General features: G+C 44.5%; 1 protein-coding gene across 1 annotated transcript; it reads left to right on the top strand.

Annotated features, from left to right (window-relative positions):
• The first annotated feature begins 1,116 nt into the window (after positions 1-1,116).
• Positions 1,117-15,545, top strand: enc3 (ectodermal-neural cortex 3). Its single transcript, XM_004067710.5, has 4 exons — positions 1,117-1,415; positions 3,034-4,063; positions 4,152-4,922; positions 14,267-15,545. The coding sequence occupies exons 2-3, from the start codon at positions 3,041-3,043 to the stop codon at positions 4,896-4,898; spliced, it is 1,770 nt and encodes a 589-aa protein (XP_004067758.1). The 5' UTR covers positions 1,117-1,415; positions 3,034-3,040; the 3' UTR covers positions 4,899-4,922; positions 14,267-15,545.
• Positions 15,546-18,257: the final 2,712 nt, after the last annotated feature.

The raw sequence follows: 18,257 nt of genomic DNA, 5'->3' as shown, positions 1-18,257 counted from the left end.
AAAGTACCCTGTACCTTCTTCTTATTAGTACTTCAAACTTTCCAGAAGGTCAATTTTAACAAATAATTTACAATCATTTCTGTCTAATTTTGCACTGCTGAAAGCAAAACAGATAACTCTACCAGGGGTGTAACAATTAACCGATTTCTATTCCAACAATCCAACCAGATTGATCTGTCTGAACCAAGTTGTCAATCAAATTGAATCAAATCCACCCAAACCATAAAAAAATCCTCCTAAAATTAATAATCAATATTAGAAAATACCATTTGGATTGAGACACGGTAGGTTTTAATTTTCATGTGGAAAAACAACAGTGGGTGGAACTTAATGAAAATGTGAATAGATTTGCCATTAATTCTTGTTTAATTGATTGTTTATACACATATTTAATTCACACTTGATTATCTTGCAAGAAATACATCTAGAAAACAACAATTGCACCGTTCAGACGGTATTTATCGCTGGGTCACATCGGTTTAAAGTTCGGCTAAAGATGTCCTGGATTGATTTTAGGTCTAAGAATTGGATCAATTTGGAATCAAATTGAACTGATATCGACTATGAATTGGATAGGCAGCCACAAATTATGAGAGGAATCGAATCGTTGGTAAAACACAGAGTTACACTCCTACTTTCTACCTTTATGCAAAACATTTTATAGACAATAAAGACGTAAAAAAGTAAGAAAGTTGACCCATATTGTGTCCTTATAATATTTTACCACCTGTAACTGGAGAATAAGCATGTTTACTCTTAATGTTTTGCCTCATGGCTTAACAAAATAACACCATTTTTTAAATTTCTAAAGTGTGTTGCAGTTTTTATAACATACATCTTCCAATACTTCATTTTCAGCAACAACGAAAAACGTTGTTTTCTTTTTGAACGTACGTTTTAATTCAAAAGGTTTTTTTGTTTGTATTGTTTTTTTTTGATGATATTTTCTGTGCACATTTTTATCACAGACTTTCGCTGAAGCCTGCTTTGCTTGGTTGTCCAAGAAAGAATTAAAAGTACCTTTAAAAGACAGAAGATTTATGGCAGTAAGTGGTGACAAAGGAAGACCTTTGTTCCAAGTTGAAAGAAGAGAAATAAACTCTGCTCGTCGCTGATTGGTCGATCGTCCGGCAGCAGCAGGATGGGGCGGAGTCTCGGGGAGTTGTGCCTGCGCTGTGTCTCCGCTCCTCTCAGAGGCTGCGTGGCTTCAACCGACATACGACGGCAGTTAAACTTTTCACTTCTTTGTCCTTTTTCCGACAAACTCCCAAGTTTGACGGTGAACAAATGGCTCCATCGTTTCCTGTCTGTTTACAATTCGACTCAATTTTAAACCCTGAAAATAATTTACTCTAAAACTTCAAACGAATCAAGGAAGGCGACATAAAAGGGGAATCGAACCAGCTTCGTCTGAGGTAAGAGCTGACGCTAACCCTCCCCAACAAGAATCGTTCGTGAAGATTTGTGACCGTCTGGTGTTTCTCTGACATCGAACATGTGAAGCGTTTTAGCTCCGAGCTGTAAATCTGGCTCTTTTGAAGTGTTTGTAGTTTACGGCCGCGAGGGTTTTTCGGCTGCTGGCTAACTTGGGAGGAAAGTTGAGCGCGTGCTGAAACAGCGAGCAGAGCAGGGTCTCACCGAGAACTGGATTTTTCACGCCGCGTGGAAGTCCATCGTGGCCCCCTCCCTGTTTTTAGCAGGACTAAAGAACCGAATTAAATTTATCTGGCGTGAAACAATAGGGGCTGTAAAGCGGGAGATAATTACTTGGTGGTTTTCAGGGAGACCACAGTCTTTGTTCCAGCAGGTGATTACCATAAGAAAGCGAGGTGTTTTATGGATGTTTGAGTGCAGAACTGGAGTCACATTAAAGTGTGCAGTCAGAGCAGGAACTCCTCGTCAGAATGGGGGGATTTAGTGTTCATCTGTTGCAGTGAAGTTGCATAATTCTATCCTTGAGGTGTCGCATCATATGTGGGCTTCAAAGGCTTGCTTCTGTCACCAGCTTTGCATGAGATCCAGCTGGTGAAGAAGAGAGCCGGCTGGCAGGAATTAATTGGCTTTGCTTTTAGTTGGAGGTGACTCACAGTAGCTGACATGTTTATAGGGGTAGAAAGATGGGATTCAGGATAACACACGCAGGTGTTGCTTCTTTATTTAACATAGATTAGATCAAACTGTCTTCATAGACGACTAAAATTGTATATTTCTTGTATATTTCTTGTTGGTGTTGTCGATCACTTGGTGCCACTTTTTGTGAATCAGAGTTCTCCATGGGAGTGTTCTCCACCTGATCTCTTATTTGAAGTCTAAAGTTCATTTCCGCAGGACAATCAGAGGTTTGCTCAAAAGGTTGTTTAACCATAAAATGGAGTGTTAGTGGTTCACATCAAAGGAAATGTCGTGACTTTTACTTTACCCTTTTGCAAGGGGTGTAACTATTCCTTTTAATGTTTAACATCATAACTTCTAGTTGCTCATGTACGATTCATTGTCTATTGGTTCTTTTCAAACAAACCGATTCACTGACCTAAAAATCGATCCAGGACACCTTTAGCCAGAAATCCTAATTATATTTTCTAATATCAATATGTTGTTTGCCTTTAGGCGAATCCCCTCAGGGGTCGCCACAGCGAATCAGCTTTCACTGATTTGCACAGGTGTTTCGGCAGAGATTTTTACACCTGAATACCCTTCCCTGTATTTTATCTAGGCTGGGGACCAGCACAGGGGGACCCAAACTTGGGCCCCCCTGTACCCAAGTACCCACACTGGATGTAGCTCATCACACACCTGGGAATCAAACCCTCGTGGCCCTCGTGCCAGTCCTATCGGCCGCTATTTGGCCGCTATTTTCCAGTATCGATATAATCAAGCTTGAAATGATTTTATAATGTTATAGTTAGATTCAATTAACAAGTTGCCTCACAGATTGGATTGTAGGAATATAAATTGATTAATCAGTTTATTGATTAATTGCTACACCCCTACTTTTTGTGAAGGAATGCCTCTTCTGTCACTTTCTGCTACCAGGTCGAAGATGTCTGTCAGCAACCACGAAAACAGGAAGTCTCGCTCCAGCTCCGGCTCAATGAATATCCAACTCTTCCACAAGACGTCCCATGCCGACAGCTTGTTGACTCAACTCAACCTGTTGCGCAAACGCAAAGTCTTCACTGATGTCGTGCTGAAGGCTGGCAACCGCTCCTTCCCCTGCCACCGGGCTGTGCTGGCCTCCTGCAGCCGCTACTTTGAGGCCATGTTCAGCGGAGGGCTCAGGGAAAGCCGCGCCGATGACGTCAACTTCCACGACTCGCTCCACCCGGAAGTGCTGGAGCTGCTACTCGACTATGCCTACTCAGCTAGAGTCATCATCAATGAGGAAAATGCAGAGTCACTCCTTGAAGCTGGAGACATGCTTCAGTTTCATGACATCAGGGATGCAGCAGCAGAGTTTCTAGAAAAGAACCTGCACCCGTCTAACTGTCTGGGGATGATGCTGCTGTCTGACGCCCATCAGTGCCAAAGACTGTACGAGCTGTCGTGGAGGATGTGCCTGGCTAACTTCGCCACTCTCTTCAGAACTGAAGACTTCCTCAATCTGCCCAGAGACAAAGTCAAAGAGTTGATTCTGAGTGAGGAACTGGAGGTGGAGGATGAGAGCCTGGTGTATGAGGCTGTTATAGACTGGGTCAAGGCGGACATGGAGCAGAGGCATGGCGAGCTGCCCGAGCTGCTGCGCTGCGTTCGACTGGCACTGCTGCCTGAGTCCTACTTGCTGAACAATGTGGCTTCAGAAGAGCTTGTGATGTGCCACAAAGTGGGCCGTGAGATAGTTGAAGACGCTGTGCGGTGTAAGATGAGGATCCTCCAAAATGATGGCATTGTAACTGGGTTCTGTGCACGGCCCAGAAAAGTCAGCCAGGCACTTTTGCTGCTGGGCGGACAAACTTTCATGTGCGATAAAGTCTACATGATTGATAACAAGACAAAGGAGATCACTCCTAAAACAGACATCCCCAGCCCCAGGAAAGAGTGCAGTGCCTGTGCTATCGGCTGCAAGGTATGTATGTTACACGTACTGCATCAACTGTTTTCTTCATAAAACTTCCAGAAGGTTGTCACATTATGTTTCTCTTACTGTGCTTTAGGTTTATGTCACTGGAGGCCGTGGCTCTGAGAACGGAGCTTCCAAAGATGTCTGGGTCTATGACACCTTACACGATGAATGGTCCAAAGCGGCACCGATGTTGGTAGCCAGGTTTGGACACGGTTCTGCAGAACTTGATCACATGCTGTATGTGGTGGGAGGACACACATCCCTTGCCGGATCTTTCCCAGCTTCCCCGTCTGTCTCCCTCAAACAGGTGGAACAGTACGACCCTCAGACTAACAAGTGGACCCTGGTCGCACCCCTCAGAGAAGGGGTGAGCAATGCTGCTGTGGTTGGAGCCAAAAAAAAACTATTTGCTTTTGGGGGCACCAGTGTAAACAGAGACAAATATCCCAAGGTGCAGTGCTTTGACCCCTGCCAGAATCGGTGGTCGGTACCTGCAAGTTGCCCACAGCTGTGGCGATACACAGCGGCAGCTGTGGTTGGCAATCACGTGGTAGTAATCGGGGGGGATACAGAGTTCTCGGCCAGTTCTGCGTACAGGTTCAACAGCGAGACGTTCCAGTGGTCAAAGTTCGGTGATGTGACCGCCAGAAGGATCAGTTGTCATGCCGTGGCCTCAGGAAACAGACTTTATGTGGTTGGTGGCTACTTTGGGGCTCAGAGGTGTAAGACTTTAGACTGCTACGATCCATCTTCAGACTCCTGGGACAGTGTAACCAGTGTGCCATACTCGCTCATTCCTACTGCCTTCGTCAGCACCTGGAAGTACCTCCCAGCATAGAGAGACTCTCAGCCAACGATTTTGGTAAGTAATTGTCACGTACACAAATAAGTTATGTATATATAAAAGAGCCTGTACTGTACCGTTGGTTAACTGCCAGGGCCACTTGATTCTGGGACAACCAGTCTAAGGCCTTTCACTGGGGTATAGTTGCTAGTGGCAACACATTATCTGGCTGCTGGTGTTAAACAAACATCATGGAATCCTGGTTTGGATATCAGAAAGAATGTCAGCAATGCTGATAATTACAAAGCAACGTCTACACATGGAAGCAACAGGAGTGAACTGGAGAGACGGGGGGGATCAGGTCTGAGCTTGTAAAGTCAAGAGGGCACAGCTGGGACAGTTGGCCGCTGTGAGACAACAATGAGATACATTTTTGCTTCTTTTTGGTAATTTGAAATAGACATTCTCAGTTTTTCATAGGCTTAAAATTGCATTTTTGGTAACATCCGTTGTATAGTTTTTCAGTCTCCTTTTTTGGGTGTTTACAGTTAAACTGATCTAATGTACAATGTTTAAAATTGATTTGTTTTTCAGTTTTTAGCGCATTTAAATTAATTACTGTTCTGTGTTGAATTTAGGTCCTAAAGTCAATTTTTTCAATGGTTTCTTTTACTAAAAAGCCAATTCTTATAATTGCACAGTATCCAGTTATCTTCCGGATCAAGAATGTCTTCCACAGTATCGTGTGTTGACAGAGCAGCCTGTTCTGTTCCAAGAAACAAGAGCAGTTAAGAAATGGTATCAGGAATTCTAGAAGGGAACAATGGAGTTGGGAGGATCCCATCTCCAGGGTGTATGAATGTGATTTCCTGGGACGTCTCACACCAAACCACTTAAATTTGTTTTTTGCTGGATCCAATCAGCGTGAAGTAGGAGGCAGCTTTCACACTTTCATGTTGGACCAAAATTTCTCTGTTTCTCACACTACGCAAAAGGAGGTGGAAAGAGGAGGCTGGCAGCTGAAAGGAATCAAGGAAACGCAGCGTTGTTTTTTTTTTTTGTAGGTTTGGTGTTTCCACTTGTGCCCTATGGCGGTAGTTTTAGGTTTCATGGCACGAGGCAAAAATTTCTATAAACAGGTGCAGTTGACAGCCAGAGAAACAGTTTTTTTATTGTCCTGATGAAGGATACAGCAGCCTGTTAGTGTTTTATGGAACAGGATTGATGCCTTTTTTCTTGTCTCTTTTTCTGTTTTCCTTATAATTTTCTGATTGACAATATTCCAAAATAAGCTAATTTTTTCTTTTCTTCCAGAGAATTTTTTAGGAAGCTGCTGAGAAGAAGAAGGCTTATGTGTGGCTTGTGTGTAGTACACAGCTGGAGATGATAGAGCCAGGGGCTTAGCATTATGAGGTTGCCGTATCCATGGGTCTTTGGTGTCGGGATGGAAACTGACTGACTCTGAAAGATTAAGCTCTTTTATGAATTCTCACAGTTGCAGTAGTCACCAGCCCGCTTGTTGACTGCTCTCGTGTTTAATTACTGGGGGGATCTCATGTTTCCACCTCGTTAGACAGGCTTCCTACCCTGACACTAGCCACCTCTTTCTCATCAGACGGAGAAATGAATTGGCAGTGTTAAAACAACACACCATGCAGACATATTTTTGTGCTACTGGAACTCTCCTGAACCCTAATTATAGCGTTCACAGTAGGGGTGTAGAACTATAATCCACTTAATCAACAAATGTATATTCCTACAATCCAACCAGATCGATCTGACTGAGGCAAGCTCGTAATCGAATTGAATTGACCTATACGGTTATAAAATTAAATTGATTAATTGCCATTAATTCTTGTTTGTACACATATTTAATTTACACTTGATTATCTTGCAAGAAATACAAGTAATCTGGAAAACTTCACCTGTACTGTTCAGTACCCTGATATTTATTTCCAAGTCACACTGGTTGTTTTGGCTAAAGATGTTCTGGATCGATTTTAGGTCGGTGAATTGGATCGCTCAAAATGAACCAACATCGACCATTAGCAACCACAAGTTAAATGAATAGAATCGTTAGTAAAATGAATTGTTATACCCCTACTGCGAGTCCCGGTTGAAATCTAAAGACAAACAGAATAGATAAAAGTGGAATGCAAGTAAGACCAGCAGAAGTAGAGCTATATTTTACACCATTTGGCAGTCAAGACTAGCTTCTGCCTAAAAATACATCGCTCCCAAGGCTGTCAGCTTTCATCTGGGGTTAGAGAGAAATGTAACTGTGTGGGTGTGTGTGTTCCTCTCTGGTGTTTTCCTTCTGAAAAACCACCTGTCAGCTCTTTTTACATATTTTCACGAGGACCATTGCAGTTTTTCTGATTATTGTAAAACCACTTGGTTTCCACCCTCACTGCATTTCTGCACAAACACACTCACACAATCGTCAGTATTGCCTGATCTTTCCAGAGTCGGTCAGTGTCTCTTTAAACTTTAACATTTGTTGTTGTTGCCTTATGGTTCAAAGCCGTACATGAATACCAGGCACTCCTGTTCTTTGTCACCACCTCCTGTATTTTTGTGCCCCCCACCACACATTCAAACCTAGGCTTGAAGGGCCGGGTCACTGCTGCTGGGGAAGTATTTCTGAACAACAGTTTCCTATCTGCTCTGGTCCCGACAGAGGTAAACACATCTCTGCAACAGTTCCAAATCCTGCAGGACATTAGATTTATTTCTCTCGTATAACCTTGAGGGTCGACAGTCAGGCTGCGTTCCATCAGGTCTGGTTGTTCACCAGATGCCAGACAGACGCCATGTAACCGGAGATCCTTCAGAATTTTCTCACATACTTTGTCCTCTTTAAGACACAAACATTAAAGGAGGCATTTACAGCGGCACGCTGGTTACAAACTCAAGAATGTCATTTTTTTACTTTAACTGCCTCTCCACCTTTACAAACCATGTCCTCCTGGAGTTACAACATAGTTATTTTCTCCATTAAGAATTCATGTCAGACTTTGCATCTTTTTTTCCACGGGGTGAAGGAGTCCACATCTGAGCTGGGTGGACTGTATCCCCCGAGAAATTAGGTAAGGCCCCTTTTCTGGGCACATCAGGGCACCCAGTTTTTCCACTGTTGCTCACAGCAACTGGAGCCTGATCCTCGGGCTCACTGTCCCCCTGGGCGTTTCTGGGGCCTCTGCTGGTCGTCGGTGTCCGCCTTCCCTATCAGGCGTTTGATCTCTGCCACTTCATCCGGTTTATCCTCGTGGGGCTGACGGGGCAGGTTTCCCGGGTGTGCAGTGCAGCCTGGCCATGGGTGGTCCCGGCCTGTCCTGGGGGGTGGGTGGGGCTCGTGACTCCCGGGCTGTGGCAGACCTCTCATCTGGGCGCCGGTGTTGGTCGGGGCATTGGGTCTGGGTTTGGTGCGCCTTGGGGTGGGGCGGGTCCTTGCCCTGGTGGGGGCTCCGGCGCTGCGCGCCATCTGTCCCTCCTACTCCTCGGCTGGGGGGCTGCCAGGTCTAGTCCTCGGGGGGGGGGGGGGGGGTCTAGGACTTTGGCCAGCGGCCACACCCGCTGGCCAAAGGGTGTGGGGTGCTGGGCCTCCTGCCTTTGCTGGAGCATTCAATTTGATCAAGGTACACTATAAGAAGTAGCACACATTGCTTATTCACCTTTGCACATTATGGGTATAGTTTTTAACACACCTCTCCAATAGTATTGCTAATGCAAATCTTGTGTGTACCTGTCTGTGTGCATAAGTCTTCTATGTATGAATATACTTAAAACCTGTAAATAGTTGTGTGTAGACTTTTCGTTGGTGGGTGTGGAGTTGTGTGTATGTGAGAACTAAGTCATGAAATATATTTGTGACACTCTTATGTTATGGCTGTGTTATCGACAGCTTCCCACATCTTAACACCCCCCCCCCCCCCGTCCCCCCCCGTCCATCTCTAGCACCCCACTCTTTTTTTCCCTGTCCGATCCAACAAGGAATGTAGATAAATATAAGTATTATAAATAAAGCTTAGCCTCAAATACCAAAGGGGTTTATACAAATATACTCTGTCTGAAGATCCATAAACTCCTATTGTAAAAGTGAAATCTGTTCTTCACAGAAGGCCTTCAGCTCTGATCTGCTTGCTCAGCTTTGGGAAAGGACAGGTTAGAAGAAAAAAAACAACAAAACAGTTTTTACTCCCCCAAAAAAAGGAGGGTATGAATACTGGAAAAGTATAGAAGCTAAAAAGTTTTGACATTAGTTTTTTTGCTTAAAACTACTATTCCAACCTCCACCTATAGGGGGCAATAGGTGCAAAAATGTTAAAAAACTATAGAAACAATATGCAACTATATTGTCGTTGGGAACTGAATCTATAATTATTTACATTCCCTAGTTTGATCATTTTTTTTTCCGCCGTTCTCTTTGGTGCTACTTTTTTTTGCATTTATTTTAATCAAAAAGAAAAAGTACATCCTAAATATTTAATTTTAGAACAAGAGCAGGGAAATTTGAATTTTTACTAGAACGTAATTTTTTATTCCATGATGCTTTAATTTAAATAAAATTTATCTAGATGACTTAAAAACGGCTCAAATAAAACCTGTGACATAAAATACTTTTCTATGAGCCGTTTATATTTTTACGTTTTCAGAGTCTGTGTTGGATTTCTGAATGAAAGTTGAAATGTCCCACAGGAGGACCCATCTGTGTGCCGCCCTTTTTGAAGCCACCTGGCACCCTTATCAAAATATAATGGAGGCACCTCTGGAGGAAAGACCACAATGACATTTCAGTTGCATTAATTGCAAAGCTCATCACCCCCCCCCCCCCCCCTTCTGTAAAACAACAACACCAAGCAATCTCTCCTTTCAATGGCACCAATTGTGGTTTTTAAGAAGTGGGCGTGGCTCTGTTGAGGGGGTACACCTGGAGAGGTCCTGGGGCTGCAGAGAAAGTCTTCTGTGTCCCCAGACAGCTGCTGTAAAATAAAAGGGTCAGGACGGGCTCCTGGAGGAGGCATGCAGAGGCCCCAGTGACTCCGCACTAATGTTTTATTAATGCCTGGCTGTGACACAAACTGAATGAGGCTTTAATGGCAGTGTCTGTGTACAGAACAGCCTCACGTGCACTCACAAACACACATGTCCATAGCATGTGCACTCGCACGCTTTGTCTCCGTTCCCCTGAGTAATCAGTGTGCCACATTACAGCCCTCAGCACGGCCGCTTCCATTTGCATAAACCTAATGGAGTTTTTATTGGCCTTTTTCTTTATGCTGCGTGGAACAAAAAGGAGGAGACAGAAGATGACGCTTAAAATGGCTGATTAATCACCCAAACTAATTTGATTACATCCTTAAAAAAAGAGACGGGCTGTCATACCGGCCTCTGCAGACAGCCAGCTGGGCTGTGATGGACTGGCTGGCCGCCTGGCAATGAACCCAACATTCCAATCCAAACTATTTTTTTGTATTGTAAAACCACCCCAGGGGTATTTTAATTATGATTTGGCAGATTTGAGCCAAATTCAAAAAATTCGCCTCTAAGTTGTGGTTGGGATTGTTGGCGCAGAGCAACCCCGCCCCCTTCCTTCCCCTCTCCTGGTTGCGAGAGCCTCCTCGAGAGCCGCACACAAAAAAAAGGCAAGCGATTGTGGAGCTATCCAGCCGTACAGTTTTGAGTCAGACGTCCACTCAGATGACATGGAATTTGTACATGAGGGGGTGAGGAAGAGGAGCAGAGTGGAGCAGTGAGACTATGGCCTACCCATTTTAAGTTGCCGCGTCACAAACCTGAGCTTTTGAACAACGGAATACTCAGAAGCGCAGTTTTAGTTTTGAATTATTTTATATATGTCCTCCAGGTTAAAAGGACCAAAGGAATATTCACACTGTTGTTGGTTTTTTAAACTAAATTTGCGAAGACAAGAATATTTATGGGATGCTTTTTCACAGATTTAGCCGGCATTTTCAAGTATTTGTTTTTCTTTTAGAGGTGTAATTCCTGCTAAACACACTGAAAGCCTCTGTAATTCTTCGAAAAACGTCACAGTTCTGAACCTGGACTGTATATGAGAACTGAAGTGAGTGACCCGCTCCTCCTCCAGCATTCTAAACTGGTGCCAAGAAACCAAAATCCCATAGACTTCTATAGAGAAATAAACAGTTATTTGTCAGAATAACCATTCTTGCTCTGCCATCTTTTCATCATGTTCCTACTAATCTTATTTTTGTCATGATATATCTTATTTATTGCAACTTGTTATAAACGGACCAATCAGAACCGTTGAAACGTTTGACAGATTTCGTGTTGCCCACGATCAAGTGTAGGGGTGTCAATCACTGCTTTCATGGTTCCAACATGTCGGCGTCTGTATTGAACTCAGAAATGAGCCATTTTCAACACGTCATACTTGGTCGGTCTAGTTCTCTTCTCTATTACAGTCGAAGCTGAAAGGGCCTCCATTCATAGCTCACAAAGGGGAATTGTCATTTTAGATTTAGGAGAGCCAGAATCCTGTTGTGTGGGTCATAATGAACTGGTTTACTGCAGTGCCTACACATTCCCAACAGTGATGTTCTCTCTGACGCTCTCAGAATACAGGTGTCAGCGAAAATCATTGCATGGTAAAGTGGGTGAAAGGTGAACACTGCCTTCGTCGCTCCTCTGTGTGTGTAGGCCACGGTGGTGGCAAAACGGCGTGCACTTTGTTCCTGCTGGGTTAGGTTGATCCTAAAGCGTTCTGGGCTGTCGGTAAATCTATCAAACATCTGAGCCCGTCTGCATGGAAGACCTTTGTCTTGTGTGGTACCTTTAGAAAGCTGCTGCACAAAGTTCAAATCCCGCTGCGACACCATGAGCGCCGGTAAAAGGCCACTCTCACTACGCCGCAGAGGGAGGAGTTAAAAATAAAGCTGCAAATCTTCTTAAAGGTTAATGTCCTGTTTAAGTCTAGCAGTTTAGAATGAACAGAAGGAACTGGGATCCACAGCTTCACCGTTTCTCAGTCCGTTGTGTGGCTCAGGATTTGTTGTTAAATGATCCAAAACAACAGTTGTGTTTGTTTTGTTTACTGCTGAAGCTGACAGAAAAACATTTCAAAATCTTTGTGATCTCCTGTTCTCAATAAATATGTAAATGATGGTGATTAAATATATATTATTTATTTTACCATCATGCCATCATGGAGGACGTACAGTACAGACCAAAAGTTTGGACACGCCTTCCCATTCAATTTAATAAGAATTTGGGTCCAAACTTTTGGTCTATTGTGTGTAATGACAATTAAGCAGAAAATTGCATTTCTGAGTATTTCTTTATTCAAATTCTTGTGAATCAGGAGCAGACAAGAGAAAGCTGTTTGAAAAAGATCATATTTGGGACGCAAAAAATGTGCCGTGCGGCTCCAAACTCTCAACAACTTGGAGGGGAAGGGGGGCGGGGTTCCCCCACAGCGGTCTCGCCCAGACTCTGAGATGAATTTTTAATGAACTACTGTCGCTCTGCAGAAACTATGTCCTAGGAAACAACAGGTTGTTTAGGTATTGGCTAAAAACGGCATAATCATAATTAAAAGACCACTGGGAAGACTTTGAAAGTGGATCAAACGAAGATCAGAGTGGGATTTTAAGACATTGAATGATTTGCATTTGGTCCAGCTGAGTTCTAACATCCTGCATCAATGGATTCTCTGCTGTCGGATGCAGCCAGCATGCAGAAACTGCTTTAAGATGCTCCTCAAAGGTCCTCGTAGGGTTTCTGAGGCGACCTGATTTCAATCCAAAGCAAAAGTCGACTGACTCCTCTGTCCTGAAGTCATAAAGGAGTGTTATATAAGCTCTGTGCAGTCATGCTGGAGCCACCTTGTGTGTTACACTCGGTTCTTTCCCCCTGCAGGACTGCAGCACACCAGTAGGTGCACCGGTTTCTGATGCCACAAAACGAGTTCATGTTTATTTAACTTTTTTATTTCCATCCAAATTTTTGTTATGTTAGTTTTTTCTTTCATATTTCTTGTCGTGAAATTGTCTTTCTGACCAAATCAAGTGATTCTTAAAGACCAACTTATCATGTTTTGATCTATTGTTCCTATGGGTTTTTTAATTGAACAGTTTTTATAAAACTTTAAAAAAGCTGTCATTTTCTAGGACATAGTTTCTGCAGAGCGACAGTAGTCCATCAGGAACTCTCCTCTGAGTTGTGGGCTGGACCCTTGGCCACCCCACCCCCATTCCCCTTCCAGATGCTGAGAGCTCTCTGTTTACAAGCTCCCCTGCTAGCTTACAGCCCCTCACTCCTCCAATCTAACATTACCGGTGCAGCATAAAGGGAGCTTGGGACTAAATAAATGCGATCTTTTTCCAACAGCATTTTGGGGGGAAAACAATGATTTCATTGAAGAAATACTTAAATGCAATTGTAGCTAAATGTTTTTATGTCCTCAGTCATCAGAAAAATGCTACAAGAACAAAAACACCCAACACTCTGTTAATAGAGTGGGTCTGTGGATGACTTTTAGTCATTATATTCTGCTTTCATAGCTGCTTTAGGTTAAGCAGACACTTTTTTGAACAAGTAGACTGATGTTGAAAAATTCAGCATTTCTGCAGATATGTTTTTGTTTTGGCTCATTTATGCTTTTGTTGTTTTGTGCGTTCTTCACACAACACTAAATCTATCTCCAGTTTTACCAAAGTCTACCAGCTCAGCAGGTGTTTTTCAGCGTTTTAATCCCAGACCTGAATGTAGGTTCTCCATCTTTGTGTGGCTGCACAATGCTGTGTCTGTGCTGCTCTGCTGCTGCCGCCGCCGCCGCTGCTGCTGCTGCTGCTGCTGCTGCTGCGCTCCAGGCATTCACAGCAGCAAATGGATCAGCCCAGGCTTCTGTCAGTCACAGCAAACAAAGCTCATTAGGTTTTCCAAACAAAGCCCCCAGTGGAGCTGGAATGTCAATGTCCTCCATGTGTGGGAAGCTGAAGCATTAAACGAGACAAAGCAGAGGTGAACTTGATGTTCGGGCTCCTCCTCAGCCTCACACAGATCCATGAGGAGTTCCTCTGCTGAGTTATTTGAGGGGGAATAAGATTCCAGAAAGTTCTCTCTGAAGGCGTTCTAGCAGATGCATCACTTCAAACTGGAGTCATTTTCAGATTTGGAGTTTACCTAAATAAAGCTGATGGTTTTGAACGCGTCTTTTCCCCCATCGCCTCCCTCAGACGTTTATCACCTAGCAACAAAAAAAGCCTTGAGCAGCCTAATCCCACATGCCGCGGCTGCTTTGGTTGAACAGCGCCTGTCCTGGCGCATTATTAATGCGACGTGGGCAGGCCTGATGGAAGGCTGCAGCGATAAGCTGAGGTCTCAGCGTTCCCCTGCTCACGTGGTCATATGCACATTAACAACCCTGTGTCTTTCCGCAGATGAGCCGTGGCGTCTGCGCCTCCTCTTCACCAGCTCCAGGAGGAAGAGGAGAACGATGAGGATGAAGGAGTTCAGCGAATCTCATCACAGCTGCATCCGGCCTGATGGAAGCAACCCGACCCGTTTACTCAAACGTTTGTGTAACTTTCCCATGCAGCCTGAGCGGGGAGCGGTTGCCATGCTAACTGCAGACCCCTCCAAGCCATCTCCTTTAAAAACATGCCCCCCTCCCATCAACCATAGTCCCCCTACTGGGGCAAATAAGCTACAGCAGTCCTGCTCTGTCCCATCACCACACCTGAACTCCATCACCCAGCTCATGTCTTCAGGCTTCAATGTCTGAGGGTTTCGGACTCTGCACCTTTCTTTTCAGGCCTCAGAGGTCTAAACTTCACCAGAAAAGAACCTTTTTTTTAAACATCTAGAAGAAAAGTGCCTTTTCTCATCTAAATGCCTCTGGTTTAAGGAAACCTTGATGGGTCTGTTGTGGCATCTTCATCATCCGTTGCAGAGAGGACATTCCTGAAGTTCTGCTCTGACGCGTGAACAAAGCTCCTGTTTCCTGTGTGGAGGCCCTGTGTGCAGGCATGTGGCAAAGCAGAGGAGACCGTTTTGGAAGTGTGTGATTTTTGTGCGCAGAAACAATCCTCCTGTCTTTATTTTTAGGGCTCGTACTCGGGTTTTTCCTCCGTTTTGGTGAGCTAAATTTGTACCTTCTTCCACAGAGTCCTAAATAGCCGCTCTGGAGCAAACGTGGCCCATCAGGACGTGTGTCAGTTTTGTGTCTCAGGGTTTTGTGCGTTTTTGTTTGCCTGTTTTTATCGAAGGTGAGAGAGAGTGTCTAATTTCTGTGAGTTTTACAGAAGCCTCTCATTGTAGAAACTCAACTGAAATTGTGTTGGATACAAACTTTGCCGAAACGTTTGTGTTGTTTTGGATTTGATAGCAAAGCTGTGTTGTCTTTTTCTTTTGTACTACTTTCAGTGGAAGTATTGTTTGTATAGATTGTACATTTACTTTGTAATTATTTTGTAGATGTCTTTGATTTGCACAGTTTGTCTGAAAAGAGTTTCCAGTGATCTTAATTTAGTTTGTCTTAACCCAGCGTCAGTGATGTAAATAAAAGCTCTTTTTGTAGCATTTTTCTCCTTTTCCAAACCTTTTTGCTCAGTTTGACACCACTTCATCAGTTTTAGGCGGACTTACCAAGCTGATGGAGCCTGTTACTTCTCGTTGTACTGCTCTGACATGGTCAATAAAAAGCTTCCAGATGAGGAACCTGGTTTGTGTTTGTCCTGTTTTTGCCACAGCAGCTGTGACCTTCAGCGCCGCAGGCAGCCGTATAATCATGCAGGTGCCGCTGATATACTTAGCATAGTTTCTGAGATGGGAGCGGCTTAGATCTGTAAGGAAAACACAGGTTTGCTCCTTTCCATGTTGCTGTAAGAGATTCCTATGCTGGGTTTAAATTATGTGTATGTCCTCAAAGTCCTGTTGCCTATAGCAACTAAACAGGCAAATGTAGGTGGGGCTAAACCTTAGCAAAAAAATGTTAAAGAAATGTCGGAGCAGTTTTTATTTTTATCAAAGCCCGTTTCTGATTTGACTTTCAAAGCGTTCTTAGGTCGTTTTGACCCAAAATTTAAAAGAAGTATAAATTTTGCCTCTGAGTTGTGGGCTGAACCCTGAGCATGAAGCGACCCCACCCCCCTTCCCATCCTTGGTATTCAGAGCTCTCTCCTGCTAGCTTACAGCCCAGCACAACGCCAAGCTAACATTAGCGTTGCAACAAAAATGGCGATCAACATTGTAGCTATCCCTCCGTGCAGTTAAGATCCAGATTCCAGCTCAGATGAGGAAAACAAAGACGTTCATGGATCTATGTGTCTGCAGGTGGATGCATCAGGATGGAGCGGAGCGGGGAGAATGTGGCCCACCCAGTGTGTTTTTTACATCACAAATTCCATCTTTTTCTATTGGTTTTTTGTTCGTGTGCATGAAAAAATAATCATAAAATGCAGTTTTAAGCTTAATATTCTTCATATATGTCCTCATCAGAGTGGGTCTTTAAAGACAAACTGCAGTTTTAGACCCGAAAGGTCGTATAAAAAAAACAAACCTTTTCACTTCTATTTTTTTCCCCATCAATAAGGTTGTTTCTGTTTAAGAAGTATGGGAATACATTTAAAAACCTGTTTTGACATTTAAACAGAAAATATTATTAACTTTTTACCTGTAGATATATCAGGTGATGGGCATTAGCTACTGGTGGCTTACTTAGGCAAGAGCTTTAACAAAACAGAGCGGCGTGACTCGCAGAGAGCTCCTGGCTGTTGTTAAAGCCGTAGGTCACTTCAGGTGCTACATGTGTGGCCTCCCCCTTCACGGTCCAAACAGACCACTCTACTTTGCAGTGACTGATGACCTTCAACGAGCCTGAAGGTCAGATTGCTCGCTGGTTGGAGGAGCTGGCGTCGTTCTCCTTTACAGTGGAACACAGGCCAGGAGCTCGCCATGCTAATCCCAACGCCATGTCTCGACGCCCTTGTGCCCAGATCGACTGCAGGTTTTGTGAAAAGAGGGATTCCCAAGAAGCCGAGCTCAGCAGAGAGGAGCAGAGCCACACCAGTGAAGGCGGCGAGCCAGTATGCAGACTGGCACAGGGCATTGACCCTCCTACTGGAGAGCACAGCAAGAGCAGGATGTTGATCCACAACCAGTGCTGCAGTGGGGGGAGGCCGACCCAAAACCGCTGTGGGAGGAGGTAGCAGGGTGCTCTCCTGCCTCCAAAGGACTCTTTGAAAGATTTGATGCCCTAAGATTGAAGGGTGGAGTGCTTCAAAGGGCCTGGAAAGAGCCATCCACCAGAGAAGAGCGGTGGGAGGCACTGGAGACTCAGTCCTCCAGGCTTGCCATGGAGCTGCTGGGGCCGGACACTTTGGGGTGTCAAAGACTCCGTCACCTCTGACAGGGGTTCTATTGGGGCCAGCTTAGGGGGGACGTGGAAGGCTTCTGTCGCCGCTGTGACATCAGCACAGCGCACAAAGGTCCCCCTGATCAGCCCCGTGCCGAACTCCAGCAGCTGACAGTGGGGGCCCCAATAGAGAGAGGTCGTGGACATCATGGGCCCATTTCCCCGTACAGACAGAGGTAACCGCTATGTCACCTCCCCCACAGCAGCAGGAGGTCTCAGGTCAACCGACATCTCCACCCGTAATTGCTTCACAGAGGCCCCAGAGACTGAGAAAACTTCCCTCCCACCTTCGTGACTTTGTGTGCGACCCCTCTGGACGAGGAGCTTCGTAGGGGGGAGGCAGTGTAGCCTTAACTGTGTTAATCTGTTCTGTGTTGCTATCCTCAATGGGTGTTAAGTGATTCTGTTGTGTTCTGTGTTTCCATTGGTGCTCCAGTCAGTTAGATGAATGTGATTGGATGGGGGGCGGAGTTAATATAAAGGAGAGTGGGGAGAGCGTGGACATCGAATGAGGAGATGGCGTCAGGGCAAGTCTTTCCATTTTGGGCCGTGTTTGGCGTGGTTGCGGCCAACGGCAACCGTTTAAGCTACATTAAAGGCTTCACATTTGGAAACGGCCGTCTCTGACTTTTCCTTATGTCAGGCCGAACGTTACAATACAATTCCAAAATGGAGTGCCCTAGAAATTTCCCAGAAGTCTCTGCGAAAAGCCAGCGTGCATCAATGCTCACTAGATATGCAAATATAGACCACAGCAACATTTTTTGAGAAAAACATATATTCATTTGGGTCATGTGTTTTAACAGAGGGGAGTGGGAAGGGTGAAGGGCGGGTTGGGTTTTTACTGTAATATTGTGTCTTTTCTGTTTTTAATGTTAAAGCGCTTCGAGCTGCACAAAATTCATGAAAAGCACTATTTTATAAATAAAGTTTGATTTGATTTGACTTGATTTATCTTCTAAACCAGTCTTGTCCCCTTCGGGGTCACGGGGCTGCCAGAGCCTATCCCGGCCACT

This window comes from Oryzias latipes, chromosome 4, assembly GCF_053564925.1.
Source record: "Oryzias latipes strain Hd-rR chromosome 4, Olatipes_Hd-rR_3.1".
Taxonomy (NCBI): domain Eukaryota; kingdom Metazoa; phylum Chordata; class Actinopteri; order Beloniformes; family Adrianichthyidae; genus Oryzias; species Oryzias latipes.
Note: the sequence above shows the minus strand (reverse complement) of the source record. Positions and strands in the feature narration are given on the sequence as shown.